Source organism: Heptranchias perlo, chromosome 1 (genome assembly GCF_035084215.1).
Source record: "Heptranchias perlo isolate sHepPer1 chromosome 1, sHepPer1.hap1, whole genome shotgun sequence".
NCBI classification, from domain to species: Eukaryota; Metazoa; Chordata; class Chondrichthyes; order Hexanchiformes; family Hexanchidae; genus Heptranchias; species Heptranchias perlo.
In genome coordinates this window covers 70350558-70369850 of record NC_090325.1, presented here as the reverse complement: position 1 = coordinate 70369850, position 19293 = coordinate 70350558, and the positions used below count along the sequence as shown (strand labels likewise).

The following is a 19293-nucleotide window of genomic DNA, read 5'->3' as shown; positions in this document are numbered from 1 at the left end:
AACCATAGCCTACAATATACGAGATCGACAATTTACCGGCTCAACCAAAATGTGTTTTTTTTTAAGTTTCCAGGATTGCAATGAGGGTTTCACCAAAGTTCTAATAGCAGCCACTGCATTAGTGAAACTGAGAGCCCAGCTAGGTAGAGTTCTTTTTTTCCCCTGGTTTCCTGAAAGGAGGGGATGGAAAAAGCTATTTGCATCAAGCACCCCCAAGAACAGCGTGTTAGGATTTTACAGGGAGCCTGTCGTGTATTTGCATCAGAAGTCCTTCCAACACCTACACTTTGGTTAGAAACAATCCATCGACTACACCGTTACAAAATGTTATCTTTAATTATTTTTTCATTTAGTGTGAACTTTATTATGTCATTATTTATTATGTTTATGATTATAGCAGCATTTTAGAACCCTAAATAATGTTTGTTCTCGGGTGCTTTTAAACGAAATCTCTCTGTTCTTAAACGAAAACGAATAAACAAAAGGCGGTGGCGAACAGGGTCAACTTTGGACTCAATATAAACCCACGCATCCGAACTCCGTTAACTAGAGAGACGAGCAGCAAGAAAAAGGAGAACCTCCAGCCGCATCACTGCTTCCTGCTGCGGGACTTGCCAGGAATTCTGACGGCAATCTCACAGCATGGAACTGCACCGCTATTATTCCATGTATGTTTCTATTTATTTGGCACTAATGTGTATCAAGAGCAGTGAGCTGAAACCACAATCCAGTCTGAGGTGGAAAGACGAGAAACTAATCCGAATTGAAGCGATCAAGAAAGCAGGCATGGAGCAACTGGGACTGAGGAGACTCCCTGTGTCAGGAATGAATATTTCTAGAACAGAGGAGGAGAAAATGTACAAACTTTACCTGCAGCGTGTGAGACAATCCGATCAAAATATTGGCATGACGAACAAGAAACCGATTAGAATGAACTCTGTCAACATGTTTATTCAGAAGGGTAAGCGTTTTGTCCTAGTGCAGCACTGGTGTATATATTATTAACGTGGAGTTTGACTAATTCTCAATAGTACTGTGTGTAATAGTATCAATTTAGCCACAAACTTGAATAAGATTTTGTATGTTGTAAAAATCCATCAACTAAACACAAAGTTTTTTTTCTGTTAGGAGTGAACATTTTGGGAAACGCACATCAAGAGCGGACAAGGTGGTTTTTAAATAATTAAATTTGGGAAAGAATTAATTTTGTAAAGTTTAATTATCACACTAGCTAAGTTCTTTTTGAAAGTTATGAATTATGAGAGGCAGTTTTCCAACGTCCTACTGTTAACAGTCAAATAATGGTGGGATGGTGGATTGTCTGAAGTGAAGGTATCGTAACAGCTGCTTGGGCGGTGAGCATTGATTTGCATAATCCGGTGCTGATAGTTGCAAACATGTTGAACATTGAGAATGTGGTTCCTTTTCTATTCATGTGCGAAGGAATACATGGAGCCACATCAGTGCAATCTATAAATCCCTAAATTTTTGGGAATGCTGTAACTTTAAACTCATAGCCCTTTCATACTGTTGTTGGCTGTCCATGGGGAAGAGGATAAAATTGTTTCCTGGAGCAAACAAGGCATCACTACTTGCATGTACATCTTTCTATAGCTGATTGACTTAGGTTGCTGATGTCCCCAGTGATAGCTTGGAATAAAACTGAGATGCAAAAGTTAAGGTGGGTAATTTTGACATTGGGTGATAGTATAAAACAGGTGATATTGATTCAACCACCTGGTATACATCTCTCGATTTTCATTTCCATTGAAGTCAATCGGGAGAGATGTATAACAGGTGGCTGAATTGTTATCGCCTGTTTTACACTATCACCCAAAGTCAAAATTATCCCCAAGTGTAGTCATGACCTTAACAGCCACTGGCAGCACAGTTTCCAGAGTTTGCCTGCAGGTCAGCATACAACATGTGGTGTTACTCTTTCATAATGTCCCTTGTAAACTGATGCCTTCACAGGTACTGCTGCTCTGACTGTTGGAGGTATGTGCACTTCTGCATGTAGACACTGTGTGGCGAATCAGCAGGTATTTTAAGAAATATTCTTGGGACGTGCAAAGCCGCATTTGTTGCCCTTCTCTGGTTTGCCTAAGGAGGTGCTGGTAGGCCTTCTTGAACAGCTGCAGTGCCTTTTGTGCAGCCTGGCTGGCACTTATCTGTTAGCCCTCCTCTTCTTCCTCCAAAAAAGCAGAGATATAGGAGTAGTTCCATGGGGAAACTCATTGTGCTACTGTTGTGGTGAATAATTGTTAAGTAGCAATTCCTGAGTAGTTTTCCTAGTAGCAACAGGAATAAACCTCCCAAAAAATGAAAACGGTGCAGTAATAGCTTCCAAATTCTTTTAGCAATTTTATTCTAGTGCTCGTTAAAACTTCTTTGTTAAACAGCACAGTACCTGGCATTTCTGGACTTCTATTTTATATGGGTGGTTATAGGAAATAGCGCTATGCAGGTATATACACCGGGAAATTGAATGCAGGATGCTATAAGGTCACGTACTGGTGGATACTTTGTATCTTTAGACTCAGTATTGGGTTATTGGATGCTACGCTAAATGGGTGTGATATTGAATCTCTGTTTCAATTTCTAGATGGCTTTGCTTAATTTACGGCCACTTATTGGGCGAAAGCGATTGGAAAGTCTAGCCTTCTCTGTTTAATTTTCATTCATACCTTGGCCTACAAAAATAAAAAGTGGGTATAATCAATTCACCCTCAGCTAAATGCTGCTAAAAAATGGTTATACTCTTCTCCAAAAATAAAGTGAGTGTACTCAGTATGCCTACATGTACTCTCCACAACACCCCCAATAGAAATGGCCATGGGTTTAACTGGTGACCTAAAGACAATAGGGTAAGATCTATGGCTAGAATCTTATACCAGCTCGGATTGAACCCTATAGTATTGATACAGGTTTAAAATTAGCAGCCAATTATGATATTCACAATTATTTTAAGGATGTAAGTGTGTGATGCTAACAGTCTATTATTCTGGGATCGCATTATTTGCGGGGGCATGAGGTTCATTTGAGGATAGGATTATTATGCCTGTCCTGAATGGTTTCATAACTTTCAGGATCAGCAGTTATCTGATTCCAGTGTTGTTCTGGCCTGAGTATCCACCCGATACTCTCTGATGCAGTCTCCCTATCCACACCCTCCAGCTGTGCTCCCTCAATAGTGCTGTTATTGAAGCCTATTTTCCTAGTTCAGGTCTTCCAGATTGGTAACCACTCCTGTTTGAAGTGCAGAATTCTAAGTTATTGCTTGGAGCCAACAGAAAATTCATTCAAGCTACTCCTGTAATCTGTCATTTGAGCAGTGCCAGGTACATACGGACACCAAAAAAAATCTCCATAAGAGGGAAAATGTGTTGATAAACCAGTTAGGAGACACCTTACACATTTTTGTTCTAAAATAACATGGTGGAAGAGTACCTTGTACTGAACTATCTGTCTGTAGTCTATGGCTTTCCTTCTCCTTTAATTCTGGAAAACCATTATGTGTTGCTTCTTCCAGGCAAATTATCATTGTGACTTTCACACTTAAGAATTGTTAATTCAATAGGTAATGAAATTACTGCTTAGGCTCACAGTTGTTTATTAAATTATTATTCCATAATGTCTCAATGCATATATATTTGTGGGGATGTCAGAATAAAATAAATGATTTTCAAAATGGCTTGGTAGTTATAATGCTAGAGTGCTGGATTTTCAACCAGGTAATCAGAGTTCAAACTCATTCTTGACTGATGTTCACACTCAAACTTCCTCTCTAGGTTATTTTTCAGGCACATCCACAAGGGAAAGTGGAAGAGTACCTTTTGATGGGTGCACAAATAACAGGCTTTATCAACAGTCAATAAAAAACTATTGCTATATTTTGTTTATACTATGGGCCATTGCTGTTAAATTTAAAAGGGGAAAGTGAAATGGGAATTTAAAAAAAAATTATTCACTGAATGGTTTCACTACTTCCAGCATCAGAAGTCATTTGATTCAGTGCAGTTTTGGCCTGAATATCCATCTGATACTACTATCTCCCTGTCCGCAGCATAAACTGTCTCCCTGTCCACAACATAAACTGCCTGCCCTGTTGACTGGAGAACAGCACGTAAGACAGTGTGATCTAACCAGCAAGTTAAAAATTTGACAAAAAAATATAGTAACGAATGGTAAATCAAATATGGATACACTTTCTGGTTTTGGTTTTTCCTTTAGCTAATTTGAGTGCTTACTTTGGCCATTTTTTAAGTTGAACTATTTTTAGGGATTTTTTTCTAATGCTTTTTGTAAACAAAAGTACACATCAGAGCAATTAATGGAACTTTATTCACCTCACTAGACGAGCTGTATTTAGGCCAACTATACATTTGGATTCAGTCGCAAATAATGATCGTGTGCAGCAATTTATTATTGTTTTGCAGGCCGCTCTGAAACATTAATCTAATCATACAAATTATTATAAAATAACTCAAAAACTGGAGAGTCAAATTATTCGAATGCTGTCTTTAGGACAATAATTACAAGGCTATAATCTAATTGAAGGGTTCAGGTTATTTCATAAACTAACAGTAAAACTCAAATTGTTTATAACAGTCATCTGACACCATGAGGTTAGATTACATTAGATAATTTCATAAATTAATGACACCTGGTAATTTCAATAAAAAATATAAGTTAATCATTTATAAAGCAGATTATTTCAGTATTATGTATGTCTGTGTACATATATGTGTTTGTCTGTATATGTACATGCATGTGTGTGTGTGTGTTCTGGTTTTTTCATTCCACTGGCAGCGATTATCTGTCATGATGATAGCTGTAATTGCACTTGGTGTTTTTGATCCATAATATTCACACAACAGGATGAATGAGTATAATGGTGCTACTATAGTTTTATTGAGAATTAAGGACTGGATTTTCCTGAATCTGCCTTAGGAGGGTAGAGGTGGGACTTCCGCCTACTGCCCTGACCCTGGCCCAGTTTCCTGTGGCAAGGTTCTTTGGGTTTGTAGGGCGGGCTCCCAGCAGGATCCCTGCCATTAAGTGGGAGCTCACCACTGCCAACCAGGAAAATTTGGCCCGTGTTGCAGCAGGGCTGCCGCTGCAGCACCTGAAGGGGAAGGACCACTTAAAGGGTGCAGTAGAGCGTCAAAGATCGGAAAAGGATTTTTAAAAATGCCTCACACAGGGAAATGGGGCAGGGAAATGGACTCAGTATTCACCCCTCCACCACCAGCATATTGTAACAGCAGTAGGTACAATGTATAGGATGGACTGCAGCAATTCACCAAGTTTACTTCGATGGCACCTCCCATTCCTGCAACCTTTAAAGTGAGAAGGATAAGAACAGCAATGTCATGGGAACACCATCACCTCCAAGTTCTATTTCAAGTCACACACCATCATGACTTGGATATGCATCACTAGGTCAGTATCCAGAAATTCCTTACTACTCTGGGAGCACCATCACCACATGGACTGCAGTGGTTAAAGGAATGGGCCCATGACCACCTTTTCAGGGCAACTAATGATAGACAATAAATGCGCCCTTCACCAGCATCATCCATATCCTGAGAACAAATAAATAAAAAGCTTATCTGGCCTTGCCTTGCTACGTCATTTCCATGCAGTGGGCAGGGAAGTGACAGCGGCTGGAGGAAAATTGTGGTCTGGATGGGATCGGTAAAGAAAGCAAGAACTTGCACTTATATAGCACCTTTCACGACATCAGGACGTCCCACTGCACTTTACGGCCATCAAAGTACTTTTGAACTGTAGTCACTGTTGTAATGTAGGAAATGTGGCAGCCAATTTGAGCACAGCAAGGTCCTACAAACATCAATGTGATAATGACCAGATAATTTGTTTTACTGATGTTGATTGAGGGATAAATATTGGCCAGGTCACCAGGGAGAACTCCCCTGCTCTTCTTCGAAATAGTGCCATGGGATCTTTTGTCTCCACTTGAGAGGGCAGACAGGGCCACGGTTTAACATCTCATCCAAAAGACGGCACCTCTGACAGCGCAGCACTCCCTCAGTAGTGCACTGGACTGTCAGCCTAGATTTTTGTGCTCAAGATGGTAGGCCATGCTGCCTGATTTTCCTGTATTTTCTGCTGCTATCCTGCCTGATTTGTAGCAGGATAGCAGAAGAAAATCGAGGCCATAATTTCTAGTTATTACTAATAATTTTTTTGTCCAGTAACTATTATAAATCATTTATATTCTTTTATCAGTGTTAAAAGACATTAATACAGATATGTCAAGATTGGGCAAATGTCAGATGTGATATTTTTAGTCATGATTCGGTCTCATACCTGAGGTATCACCACACAGGAAACACATAGTGGGTAATTTTAACCCGGAGCCGGGAAGGGGGTGGGGGGTGGGTCGAATTGCGGACAGGAAACCTGGAAGTACGGGTTTCCCGGACGTCCTTACGATTTTGACCTAAGGACGTCTTTTTTTTTGTCGGTTTGCCATCCGACTGGCCGGTCTGATTGACAAGCTGGTCTCAGTCGGATAGGAGCAGAGCAAGGAAGAGGACGTGAAAAGGTAAGTCCTCAGGTAAGTCTTTCATTGTATGGATGGGGGTGGGCATGGGGGCACGGATGGGCATGGGGGCACGTGAGCACGGGAGCACAAGTGGGCATGGTGAGCACTGGTGGGCACCGTGGGCATGGGGCACCAGTGAGCATGGGTGTACACAGTGTCATGGGGGGGCGGGGAGTCAGTCGTTGGAGGAGTCAGTCATGGGGAGGAGGGATCGGGGGTCAGTCACCGGGAGGGGGTGTGGGGGGATCGGGGGTCATCGCTGTGGTCCGCGATCGTTTTGTGGGGGATCGGGGGGTCATCGCAGGGGACTGCGATCGTTGGGGGAGGGATCGGAGATTGGGGGAGGGTCAGCCATCGTTGTGGGGAGTTGCTGCAAGTAGGCTTGTTGGGGCTGGGGAAGCCCACAAGCAGTGCCAGAAAGGCACTTAGCTGCAATTTCAGGCCTTCTTGCCTCCTTTCGCGTGGCATGATGGAGAAGGCCTGGGAATCCCAGCCCCCAGGGGTTGAAATCGAAAAACCTTTGAAAATGGAGGCCTGCAGCCTCCTTGAAAGGTTTTAGTGACCAACCCGCCTCCTGGGAGCAGGTTGGTTGCCCGTCCCTCGTCCCACCCTAGTGAAAACCGGAAATGGGCTTGTTGGAGGCGGGTTGGGTGTGGGTCTGAAATTGATGTGATTTTTAATGTCCCCCCCACCCCCAACCCACCCGATTTTCAAAGTTAAAATTCTGCCCGTTGTGATGGTGGGAAGCAGGCAGCTGGATCTGTCAGGTGGACTGCAGGAGATACCTTAGCCATGCTATAAGCCAAGTCTTGTTGCTACTGATCACTGACCAGTTCATGATGAGCTTCAGGCTCCGCAGAGACGCTGGCCCCCCGATATTAACGGGGAGGGTGCAGGGGAGTGGGACAGCATGGGGAAAACATGGCAATGCCGGGGATGTGGAGGCCCTGTCGATCTTAATGGCAGGGCCTTATTTAAATAATCTGTTGCAGATTCCCGCCCAACAGCTGGCCAAATTGACAGCCTGGCCGGCGGGTGAGAGCACACACATGCGACAGGAGGCCGCAGCTGGGAACCTTTGGGGACAGTCCCCGGCAGTCAGTACAGGATGAAGGCTCCGGACTGCCATCGGGAGGGGGGAGAGAGCGAAGACAATGGGGCCGCCATCAGGCCATCAGGAGAGGGGAGGGGAGAACAATGGGGCTGTGAAAGAGGCTGGGGGAGGCCGAAGGCTTACTTGTGAGGCCTGGAGGGAGCCCTCCTGATCCTCCTGACCCACAAGGATTGCTAAAATGAGCTGATCTTCAGCATTACCATGACCAGTCAGCACCTCCTGCCTTGGATCTGTTGCCGGGAATCCCACAGTGCTGGCCTCCCCCTCACTCACTGTTAAATTTAAGTTGCGGCGCTGATGATGTCACTGGGACATCACTTTTGAATGCTAATTAGGCCCCAGCTTGCCTTTTGTGGGAGCCTCGTCGATGGCCTGATTTCTGTTTGTTAAATTTTAATGAGCGGGAATGTTTGCTCCATACCAGTATTTTAACCCCCTCCAACCCTCTCCTGCCCTTTGGGGAGGGCTTAAAACTGTGGCCGCTGTGACTGAGGTGTGCTGGGAGTCACTGATTTTCTTCAGTTATCTTCGGGGACTTATAGTTTTAATAGAGTGCTTCACTTGTACCGTGGATGCTGGGATAGCCCCATTCCTTTAGTATTCTCAGGGTGGACTGGCCATAAGAGAAATCTGGAGATTTCCCGTGTGCCCCCACGAACGGTTCCATATTATCACCATATTTTTCTGTAATAATCCCACGCCTTTGAGGGAAGCCAGTCTGCCCTTGAGTATCCTCTTGATTTCTCTTACTCTCCAACAAGGAAAGCAAACAGGCGATACATTAGATTGCGAACCTGAGACAGGTGGGGAGGAGATTCCCATTTCATACTTGAGATTTCTGCTGAACGTGGGCGTGTTGTTAAGCCTGCATTAATAGCCTTTGGTAAATGTCATCACATAACATGGCCACAATACTGGCAGACATCAATTTGTGAAAAAATATCTCGAATCAGAATTATAATCAGAGAAACAAATTAAAGCAACAGATACTAGGAAGTGTGTTCAATACTGTCATCTAATCTCAAGTTTCAGACGATAAGCATAAATGACTGCAGATTTGATCTTGTGGTTTATGACATCATTTGAATGCCATGCAACTCATCTCCTCATCATTCATTACCTCAGAAATGCTGTCCTATTGGTATTCCTATCATGTGATAGCACTTTAACTGGCATCGATCTAAGGGATTCATAGAAAGTAATTTTGATTTAAATAATAATAAGTTTGAATTAAATGTTCACACAGTGTATATTTTATAAATAATAAATAGCTTAAAAGCAATATTTTCCTCTGTGTGCAAATTTTAGCCAAAAAGATGGATGTGAGTAAGTCAGGTAGAAAGCAGTAACCGACTTTTTTTCCATTTTTAGCTACTCTGAGTCTTGCTCTTATGCTTGCCAGGGATTGTTAGAGGCCAATGTAGAATTGTACAGGGGAGGGGGGTTAAAAATGAAAAGTGAGGTCACAGCTCATTAATGAACCCTGTAAATTGTACAAAGCAAGGAAAATATTTTTTAGCTTTATCACACTGCTGATAGAAGTGAACAGTATAGCAGAGTTTTCATCCCTACATTATAAAAGCAGCAGCTACTGCCAGTTATTACATAATGGAGCTTGAGAAGTGAGTAGCCTGGGAGCACAGAGGGCACAGGTGACATACCACAGGAAGAGGACATACCACAACAGGTGCAGCTATCTGGATCCTACACTGTATCAGTGCTCAGGCTCAGTAGAGAGACCTTGATTGAGGCATCCCTTATGGCCTAAAATAACTTGCAGGAACATTCAACCATCTGTACTGCACCATCAGTGGCAACAGATAAATTTTGTGGTCCCTGCGGACTTGGCTGTCTTTCCTCCTGTGCGGTCTCTGTGATCAGGCCTCTTAGGCGGATGAAATTGTACAGCATGCAGTATACGACCATTTTACTGTTTACACACCTGTTGTGGCTTTTGTTTTATGTTCTGTAAACTTCAGAAAGTGTATCAAGGTAGCTGAGGGAGAGGGAGAGAAAGAGAGAGGGTGAGAGAGAGGGGATAAGAGTCTTTCTTTATGGTAATATTAGTTCAGTTTTCAAAAAAAAGTTCAATTTTGAAGATAATTAATTACTTCACCTGTGTTGATAGCTAGAAAAGCTAATTGTTTACACTAATGAGTCAGAGATTCTAATTGGTAGCACCCACGTGACAGAGAGAGAGACAGACAGACAGCCACAGAAAGAGTCACAGGGGTTACTTACCTACTTGGAAGTTGTCCGATTCCCATCACCTGCGATTCTAGGTTCTGGAGGTGACTGAAGCACCCGCCTAATGGAGGTGGAGGCCTCACAAATCTATGCAAATCGGGGTCCTATTATATCAATAGGACCTTGTTTGTATTTTCACATGGACCTGAGCGGGGAACTGGCCATGGCTTTCCCACCAAGTGAAACCAGGTCGGAAGCTGCCGGGGAGGAAGAAGAGTTCGAAAAGGTAAGTGCAAAACTTTCCTTTGTAGGGCCAGGAGGAACAGAGCCTCCCCTGCCTCAGAGTCCTCACTTACCTCTTGCGAGACCCTCCCGAAACCCACTTCCTGCCACTTGCCAATCCCCTGCCGGCAGCCTGAAGGGGCAGGAAGTGGGCCGGTGGCATTTAAACGAGGCCCACCGGTTAACTTCGCTGAAGGCCTCCTGCTGCCACTGCAAAGTGGGAAATTAATTCTTCTGAGCAGTTTTATTGTTCTTTGGTATGGAGAGCGATTGACTCATCTCACAGTAAAGATAAGAAAATGCTTTGCTACTGAATTTAACTCTAAACATTGTCACTGCTTAGTTCATCTCCTCATCCATAAAGTTGCTACTACTCCAATGCTTACTGTCGAAATGTACTTGGTTTCAAAATGATAAGCTCAAATTATTTAAATATATAACAAATAGAAAACTGTTGTGTATGGTCCTATTCATTGTATCAAAGGTTCCAACAAAGAATTCACAGCTATTTGTTTCTGTGACTTTATATTTGTACATTGCCATGTTTGTTAAAGAAGCTGCACTTATTTACTGATATATTGTTTATTAACATTCACAAACTATTTTGTGCACAGGATTGGGGAATTTTTTGACAAATGTTGTCAATCTTATCAATAGCATAGTAATCTAGCCATCCTAAAGCAGAGTGTCCAATAACTGCTCAATGATGTACTAAACCATACAGGCCATCAAGGGCCCAGGTTTAATCCTTGGTCTATGATGAGTTAGCTGATCTTAACTGAATCAGCAATGCAGTCACTAGCCCCTGATCATTATCTGATGACCCTACTGGAAAGTGTGTGTGGGAGAACGCGAGGATCAGTTGTGATACACTTGTACAGTCAAGTAACCCAATGTTCACTGTCTATTGAGTGACACATGAAGAGTGGCTACTTCAGTGAGGTCCTGGATGCTATGGAACAGACCCCATTAAGATCTAGAGTCTTCAGGAGAGGAGAGTAGGGAAGAAAAATGAGAAGAAAATACCTATGTCATTGTACTGACTACTCTAAAAACTTGACAGTACCAAGCTGTGATTTGTTACCATTTTGTAAGCTGCATCACAAGAAAACACCTTGGACAGATTTTCCTACAAATTGGTCATGATATTGCTGCAAAATACCATTACATTTACATATCCACCTGACTCATTAGCTAAGTAACATAGTACTTTGGAATGAGCTGTTAAACATATGTAGGAATAGGCATGGTGGCAAGACATTTGAGCTCCAACACTCTGGTAGAGTGGGGAGTTTACACCTGTGATTCCTCACAATCTCAACTGTGCTTTTGTGAGGTAACACTGAGGAGAAAGGAAAAATCCAGGGGGCAGTTATGCAAGCTGTTCTCTTGCAAATCCTACGGCAGCATTGGGGGTTTAGGGGCTGGTGTCCAGCCCATTCCTTTTCTCGGGGAATGATGCATAGCATTGAGACTATAGGAAGTGAAATAGGAGAGTAGAAGGAAAATCCGCATAACCATAAACTACTGAATAATTATTTTTCAATCATTTTCATAACAGGGACATTTTTGGAAAACACCAGTAGAACAACAAATGATCTGACCAGCAACAAACAGCAACTGTACTTTAACATTACCATTGCCAGGAACAGACTTGTCTTTCCTAAAGTAAAGATTTTGAGAGGTGAACTTAAAATCCACAAGCGCATGCGGCAGAATGAAAATTTACATCAGAAGCGGATGGATGGAAATCTGCAGCTTGTGAAAGTTTACCAGTTACTCAAGCCAGCGTTTGAAAGGAAAGAATTTCAGCTCCATTTCCTTGGCTCCAAACTCATTACGTCAAATTCTGAAAAGGCCAAAATGTTTGACATTCGAAAAACTGTTGAACACTGGATAAACTACCCACATGAAAATTATGGCCTTGAACTTGAGTTGCTTCCCTGGTTTTCCAGTAGTAAACAGGATCCTGAAGACAAAGTGACTATTGAAGCAGAGCTGGAAATAGAAATGCAAAAGATTTTTAAAGAGGTCCGCACACGTCGTGAAAGCTACACCGAGGACTGCCAGACAAATCAAATACAGTGTTGTAGGCGATCGCTACACGTATCTTTCGAGGAGATCGGATGGTCAGACTGGATCAGGGCCCCGCTAAGTTACAATGCCTTTTACTGTGATGGCACTTGCCCACAAAAGTACAAACTTGCCACAATGCACACACTAATCAAATCAAAGATGAATCGTCTTTCTAATGGAGCTATTCCTGCCCCCTGCTGTGTTCCTGCATCCTATGAACCACTAACACTACTCCATTTTAACAGCAATAGCAAATTAACACTTACAGCATTTGATAACATGATTGTGTCCAGATGCCATTGCTCTTAATTCTATCATCAAATTTCTAATTTAGATATTTATTGCAAAGAGTATTTATTGATATTTATGTGCTATACCATCTGCTGTAAAATTATTTTATCCTGATAATAGTCACATTCACACCCTCTATTACTCCCTCATTTCTAGTCTACATGTCAGATTAAAACAAAGATGATGCACGTGTGTCTTTTTGTGCTTTTTTTGCTACACCATTAAAAAAAAAGTTTATTCACATTCGCAGCTTACACACCTTTCAAGAAAGAAAGGGAGTCTAAAAGAGCAGCCAATGAGAATAGAAGTATACATGCATTGCAATGGATCATCTACTAAAAGTCCTAGAGTGAAATGACTGAAGCTGACTGGATAAAGTCTGTCCCAAAACCAGGGGGGTGAATTTCCTTGGGGCATCTCCCATGCCGACACCATGGGCGCAATTTTAGGGGGCAATTGCGGATGCGTTGGGGGCAAGGGGGCTCCAAAAATTGCAGAAATCCCATTCAGGTTCTGAAGCCGGCCCCAACCCGCCGCCTTCCGAGTTTCCCAGGGACCCACCTGTGTGCGCACGGGCGACCCGAAAACGGAAGCCTTTCCACCATCTACAAGGCACAAGTCAGGAGCGTGATGGAATACTCTCCACTTGCCTGGATGAGTGCAGCTCCAACAACACTCAAGGAGCTACATTTCCGAGGTTCATGCCATCTGCAAACTTTGAAATTATACCCTTTATATCCATCCAACTTATGTCAACATGTGATGCCCCAGAGAAAACATATTTAAAAAAATGAAAATAGACCGGCTGATATAATGAGCAGCTATGCAAAGAGAAAGGAAAAAATCAGGCAGAATTAGAGCAAACCTTCTCACAGTGTTCCCCAAGTGTCAGTATTAGGACCACTGCTTTTTTTGATATATATTAATGACCTGGACTTGGGTACAGAGGGTATAATTTCAAAGTTTGCAGATGACACAAAACTCGGAAATGTCATAAACAATGTGGAGGATAGTAACAGACTTCAGGAGGACATAGACAGACTGGTGAAATGGGCAGACACATGGCAGATGAAATTTAACGCAGAGAAGTGTGAAGTGATACATTTTGGTAGGAAGGACAAGTAGAGGCAATATAAACTAAATGGTACAATTTTAAAGGAAGTGCAGGAACAGAGAGACCTGGGGGTGTATGTACACAAGTCTTTGAAGTTGGCAGGACAAGTTGAGAAGGCTGTTAAAAAAATGCGTGGGATCCTTGGCTTTATAAATAGAAGCATAGGGCTCAATTTTGAAATTATGGCGAGTTGGCAGCAGGGGAGGGGGTGGAGGGTGAAGGTATGCGTGGCAAACCCGAATAAACAAAACTTTCGACGCGATCGTAATTGATGGTGATTCATGTCCTCTCCGGGTTTCGCGCTCGGCAGCCAGCCTGATTGACAGGCTGATGGCCATCAGGAGCTGCAACATTGTGGGGGGGAGGGAGAGAAAGAGAGAGAGCGAGACGTCATCCAGCGCTGGAACGGAAGCTCGGGGGTGGGGGGGGGCGCGGAGAGTGGAAGATTGGGGAGGAGAGGGGAAGATCGGGGGAGGAGAGGGGGGAAGATCGGGGGAGGAGAGGGGGGAAGATCGGGGGAGGAGAGGGGGGAAGATCGGGGGGACATCGGGGGGGGTGAATAAGGGGGGATCGGAGAGGGAGACATCGGACATCGGAGCAGGGTGGAAAGGTAGGTTGATTTTGTGTTTTAATTTCGTGTAATGGTTTTTGTACGTAATTTATTTTGTTTCTTTTTGCCTGATCCGGCCCACCAGAAGTCATGGGAAAGCCGCCCAGGTAAATTAAAAATCATTCTAACTACCTAATATGTCACAAGTAAAGTGCCTTAAGTACCTCAATGAGGTACATGTGGCTCTTTAACTATCATCCCGCCGGCTTTAATTGCCGGCGGGACTTCCGGATTCAGGACTCCCGCGCGCACAGGTGTGTCCGTGGGGAACTCGGAAGTCAGCAGGTTGGAGCTGGGCTCCGAACCCAAACGGGATTTCCCCGATTTTTGGAACCCCCCCGCCCCCAACGCACCCGCAAATTCCCGGGAAAATCGAGCCCATAGAGTACAAAGGCAAGGAAGTTATGCTAAACATTTATAAAACACTGGTTAGGCCTCAGCTGGTATATTGTGTTCAATTCTGGGCACCACACTTTCGGAATGATGTCAAGGCCTTTGAGAGGTTGCAGAAGAGATTTACTAGAATGGTATCAGGGATGAGGGACATCAGTTGTTTGGAGAGACTGTAAAAGCTGTGGTGGTTCTCCTTAGAGCAGAGAAAGCTAAGGGGAGATTTGATAGAAGTGTTCAAAATCATGAATGGTTTTGATGGAGTAAATAAGGAAAAACTGTTCTCCATTGCAGAAGGGTCGGTAACCAGAGGACACAGACTTAAGGTGATTGAGAAAAGAACCAGAGGCGTTAAGGAAACATTTTTTTATGCAGCGAGTTGTTATAATCTGGAATGCACTGCCTGAAAGGGTGGTAGAACTAGATTCAATAATAACTTTCAAAAGGGAATTGAATAAATACTTGAAGGGAAAAAAATTGCAGCGCTGTGGGGAAAGAGTAGGGGAGTGGGACGAATTAGACAGCTCTTTCAAAGAGCTAGCACTGGCACAATGGGCCAAATCGCCTCCTTCTGTGCTGTACCATACTATGATACTATGAATGCTGACACATAGGAGGTAATTTCAACCTAACCTGCCCGTCGGGAACGGGCGGGTTCAGGTCAGACGTCCGTTTTACAACCTGGACGATTTTAAGGTCCATTGACTTTGAGCGTGCCATAAATCGAGCGTCCGACCTGAACCCACTCCATTCCAGCCAAGCGGGTTAAGTTAAAATTACCCCCATTGAATCATAGAAATTACAGAAGGAGGCCATTTGGGCATCACACTGATACTGGTACTAACTCTTCAACTGGAACTATCTACTCTAAACTCATTTCCATGTATCCTTTTATACTATTTCATTCAAGTGAATACTTATCCAATTCTTGTACATATTCAACGTCATTTCCTTGTTTTTACATTCAATGCCCCTATATAAAAAATAATCTTAGAAAATGCCAGAAATACTCAGCAGGTCATTTCAGATGTGGACCCTTTGTCCTGAAGTAGCTGCAGTATCTTGCTTTTTGTTTATTAAAGCAACAATCTTGCTTTTTAAATGATCTTTATAAATCTATGTATCAGTACCCTATGTATGTATTGTCCACTCTGTTAAAGATTTATCATTTAGTGTATACTTCCTGTCACTATTCTTTTTCCCAAAGGATACTATGCATTTTTCTGCATTGAACTGCATCTATATCCTATTGCAAGTCCACCACAACTTTCAATTTCATTCATCTTGTACCTATAAAGAAAGACTTGTATTTACATTGTGCCTTTTATTTCTTCGGAATTTCTCAAAGCATTTCACAACCATTTTAACTATACTATTTGTAACTATCAATCATACAAACACTTCTACATAAGAGAAAACAGTCAGGGTACTTCATGTACTGACTATAGATACAAAATTACACCATTATTGATGCAGAAAAGGTGCAAATTATTAAAATATGGAATGAATTGCCTCAAGTAGAAGCCAAGTCAATCACAGCATCTAAAGTGGGATTAGATAAATACTTGAACAAAGAGAAAATTAAAGATGGAGGGAGAGGAAGAGCAGAATTAGAATAAAGAGCTCTTACATTGCTTGTTTACTTTATTTTATTTTAAAAGGGCTTTGTACAGCTCATTTCAGTTTTTAAAATTCTCTTAACACCAGATAAAGGATTCAAACCATGTGCTTAGTTGCCCATAGGATTTTAATTCCTACTTAACGAAAAAACATTTTAAAAGTTCCTGAATGGAAGACAGGAGATTTGAACTTGTGTCTAGGGATCATGAAATTCCAGTCCAGCTTTTGTATGGCTCGTTGGGAGTGGAGTTGAAGAGGGTGGAGAGACTCATCTGGATAAAAGTTCCTGAATGGAAGACAGGAGATTTGAACCTGTGTCTAGGGATCATGAAATTCCAGTCCAGCTTTTGTATGGCTTGTTGGGAGTGGAGTTGAAGAGGGTGGAGAGACTCATCTGGAGAAAAGTGCCATTAGAAAAGGAAATCATGATTTTTCGGGAGATCAATGAGATTTTTTGCCAAAAGCTAGGAGGACATAGGAATGGGATTTATAATTTTGGAATGCCCCTCTGAAGTTACGACAGTGGTAAAACATCAAAACTCATCCCAAAACTTGTTATCTCCTGATTAAGTTGGAACAGTTGAGAGGTATGGTTCAGATGACGTGTTTTATAACTGTCATTTGAACACATTGATTAGATTACAGCCTTGAAATCACTCCTTGTTATCTGTTACTTATAAGATATAGACTTGACTTCCTGTGGGAATATACTCAGATTTTGGTCATTTTTATGCCTACAGTTCCCACTCATTGTAAAATAATAGATAAGAACAACTCTGAGCCCTTCACATACGATAAATTCACACCAGAGGATTACTAATTTTGATTATTTATTGTGGGTTTAACAATTGAATAATCTACAGCTGATTTCCAGGAGCATTGAATCCCAATATATAAGTATATCCCAGGGATTCATTGTTACGCCCATAGAAAGCATAGTTGCAGCACAAAGTATTAAAAGAAGGGACAACTATCACATGAAGTCCAGGGTGGGACTACAGGTTTGGAATTGCTCTAATGCATATATTATTTGTTCTACAATACATAGGATTGGTTCAAAAGATTTTTGAGGGACCACTGAAAGATATGGGCCTTGAAATTGGTTTAGGCCCATTTTCAGGCATGGAATTGGTGACACGCTCAAAGCACAACGCCAGAAGCTGGAGGCCTGAGGCTCATCTGAAATTGGGTCTTAGGCCTCAATATTTCTAGGAAGCTGCAGGTGCCTATTGGGCCTCCAGAAGCAACACGCCGGTCTCTGGAGCTCCAATTTTGGCTGCTGCCATGTTGCCAGCTGCCCTCTGGTAGGTCCTGGGAGGACAACAGGAGGGAGGTGAACGCAGGCCGGCACAGCCCGTAGTAGTGCAGTGGGGCTAGGAGGTGCACTCCTGCTCCTCCTGGCTGCACATTAGGGTAAGTGCAACAAGGAAAGCTTCATTTCAATATTTATTAGGGCTGTTACACAAGTTTCTTCTTGCACATAATGTACTAGTCACTCTTGTAAGCATTTTGAGCCTTACTTCTGCCATTACCCATCCCCTGTTTTCCACTTTAGCACTTTACAGGTCCTTCTATTTCTTCTCTCTCACACGCATATGTGTATGTTTTTTTGCTGCTCTTTCCCTTTTGTTCTGTTCCTTTTTAAAATGCTGTTCATCTAAAACATCTTTCAGTTCTGATGAAAGATCCACACCTGAAACGTCAACTCCTCTGTTCTCTCCACAGATACTGCCTGACCTGTTGAGTTTTTCTAGCGTTTCCTGTTTTTGTTTCAGATTTCCAGCAGCTGCAATGGATGTAAAGTGTTTATTGATTACTGAGACAAGTTAATGAATTGCTTATTGGTTACAGTCTTTGGAGAAACAACCATTTTTCATCTCAGTGCTTTTTAAGTGAATATACTTTGCTTTAAAAATCCAACTTTCCATGTTTTCCAAATTCTTTCTGTGGAAAAATGTCCGAATATCCCGGCAGGGGCATTCTGGAGTAGTGTCCAGGCTTCTCCAGAGATCATGATATCCTGGCGTGCCTAAAAAAGTTGAAGCAGATAGCGTAGCTACCAGCACAGCAACTCCCAGAACCTCTTGAAATTGAACTCGGGGGGGTCTAAGTTTAACATTGTTGTGCCTGTTTAATGGGTCTAATTCAGGCGCAACGATAAACAATTTATCAGGGCAGAGGCCTGCGTCCGATCTGCATGGGAGTTCAGTCCACTGATAAGTTGGTCGGGCCTTTTTTTAGGCGGCCTAGTGGCCTCTGGAAATTCAGCCTGGATTGGTAAATTGGTTTGCCCTAGTTGGTGCTTGTGACGCGCAAGCTCCAACTGGTATTTCCAAGTCGAGCGGCCTAATCAGCCGTCCTTCAAAGGACCACTAGAGGCTGCTCACAATAAGACCAAAAGCGTTGAAAATTTTTGTGATTTTGTGGAGTTAGAAGGAGCAGGAATGCTTCACAAAACAACTGCCGGCCGGCCCTTGCCCCCTCCCAATTGCCTCGCCCCACCTCCCAAATGTACCTCAGGGCCTCGGCACGGTCCGAAATTAGTATGGCCTCAACAGGCAAGCTGTGTCAGGGTACTAGATTGCTGCACCTGATTTATTCTGATGAGGCCCAAGGATGAATTTAGTTTGGTCCTCGGGCCTCTCTGTTCCAAAGAGTCATCACTGCGTGCTGCCGGAATTGCGCTCGGTTTGGGACGCTATGGAATTTAGGCCCCTCACCGGCTGAATTTCTTGGGGTCATTTTCTGTCTTCGCACTCGTGGTGGGTAGCCTCAATAGCAAAATGTGGCAAACAAATCAGCAGGCTATGTACCAAGTTAGAACCATACTCACAAGATGATATGTGGAAGCATATATCATAGATTCGGGTAGACGTCATGCATGATTTTCCAGTCACAATCTTATGGTCAGAAAACTGCAGGCAGTGTGCTTGCAGATGAGCAAGGCCTAAATCAAAATAACTTAACGTCAATGGAGAATGTGTTTTATTACAGTAATATCTGCAAGCAACTTATTGCTACAGATCTAATATTAT

General features: G+C 42.8%; 1 protein-coding gene across 1 annotated transcript; it reads left to right on the top strand.

Annotated features, from left to right (window-relative positions):
- Positions 1–513: 513 nt before the first annotated feature.
- LOC137331260 (bone morphogenetic protein 2-like) lies at positions 514–12705 on the top strand. The gene is made up of 2 exons (XM_067994964.1): positions 514–961; positions 11719–12705. Exons 1-2 carry the CDS (start codon positions 643–645, stop codon positions 12540–12542), a joined length of 1143 nt encoding a protein of 380 aa, XP_067851065.1. The 5' UTR covers positions 514–642; the 3' UTR covers positions 12543–12705.
- The last annotated feature ends 6588 nt before the right edge of the window (positions 12706–19293 follow it).

Bases quoted from the DNA above. Each gene is read 5' to 3' on its own strand.
- LOC137331260 (XM_067994964.1), top strand. From the start codon at position 643: ATGGAACTGCACCGCTATTATTCCATGTATGTTTCTATTTATTTGGCA. The intron at 962-11,718 runs GTAAGCGTTTTG...TTTTCATAACAG, and splicing joins CAACATGTTTATTCAGAAGG to GGACATTTTTGGAAAACACC.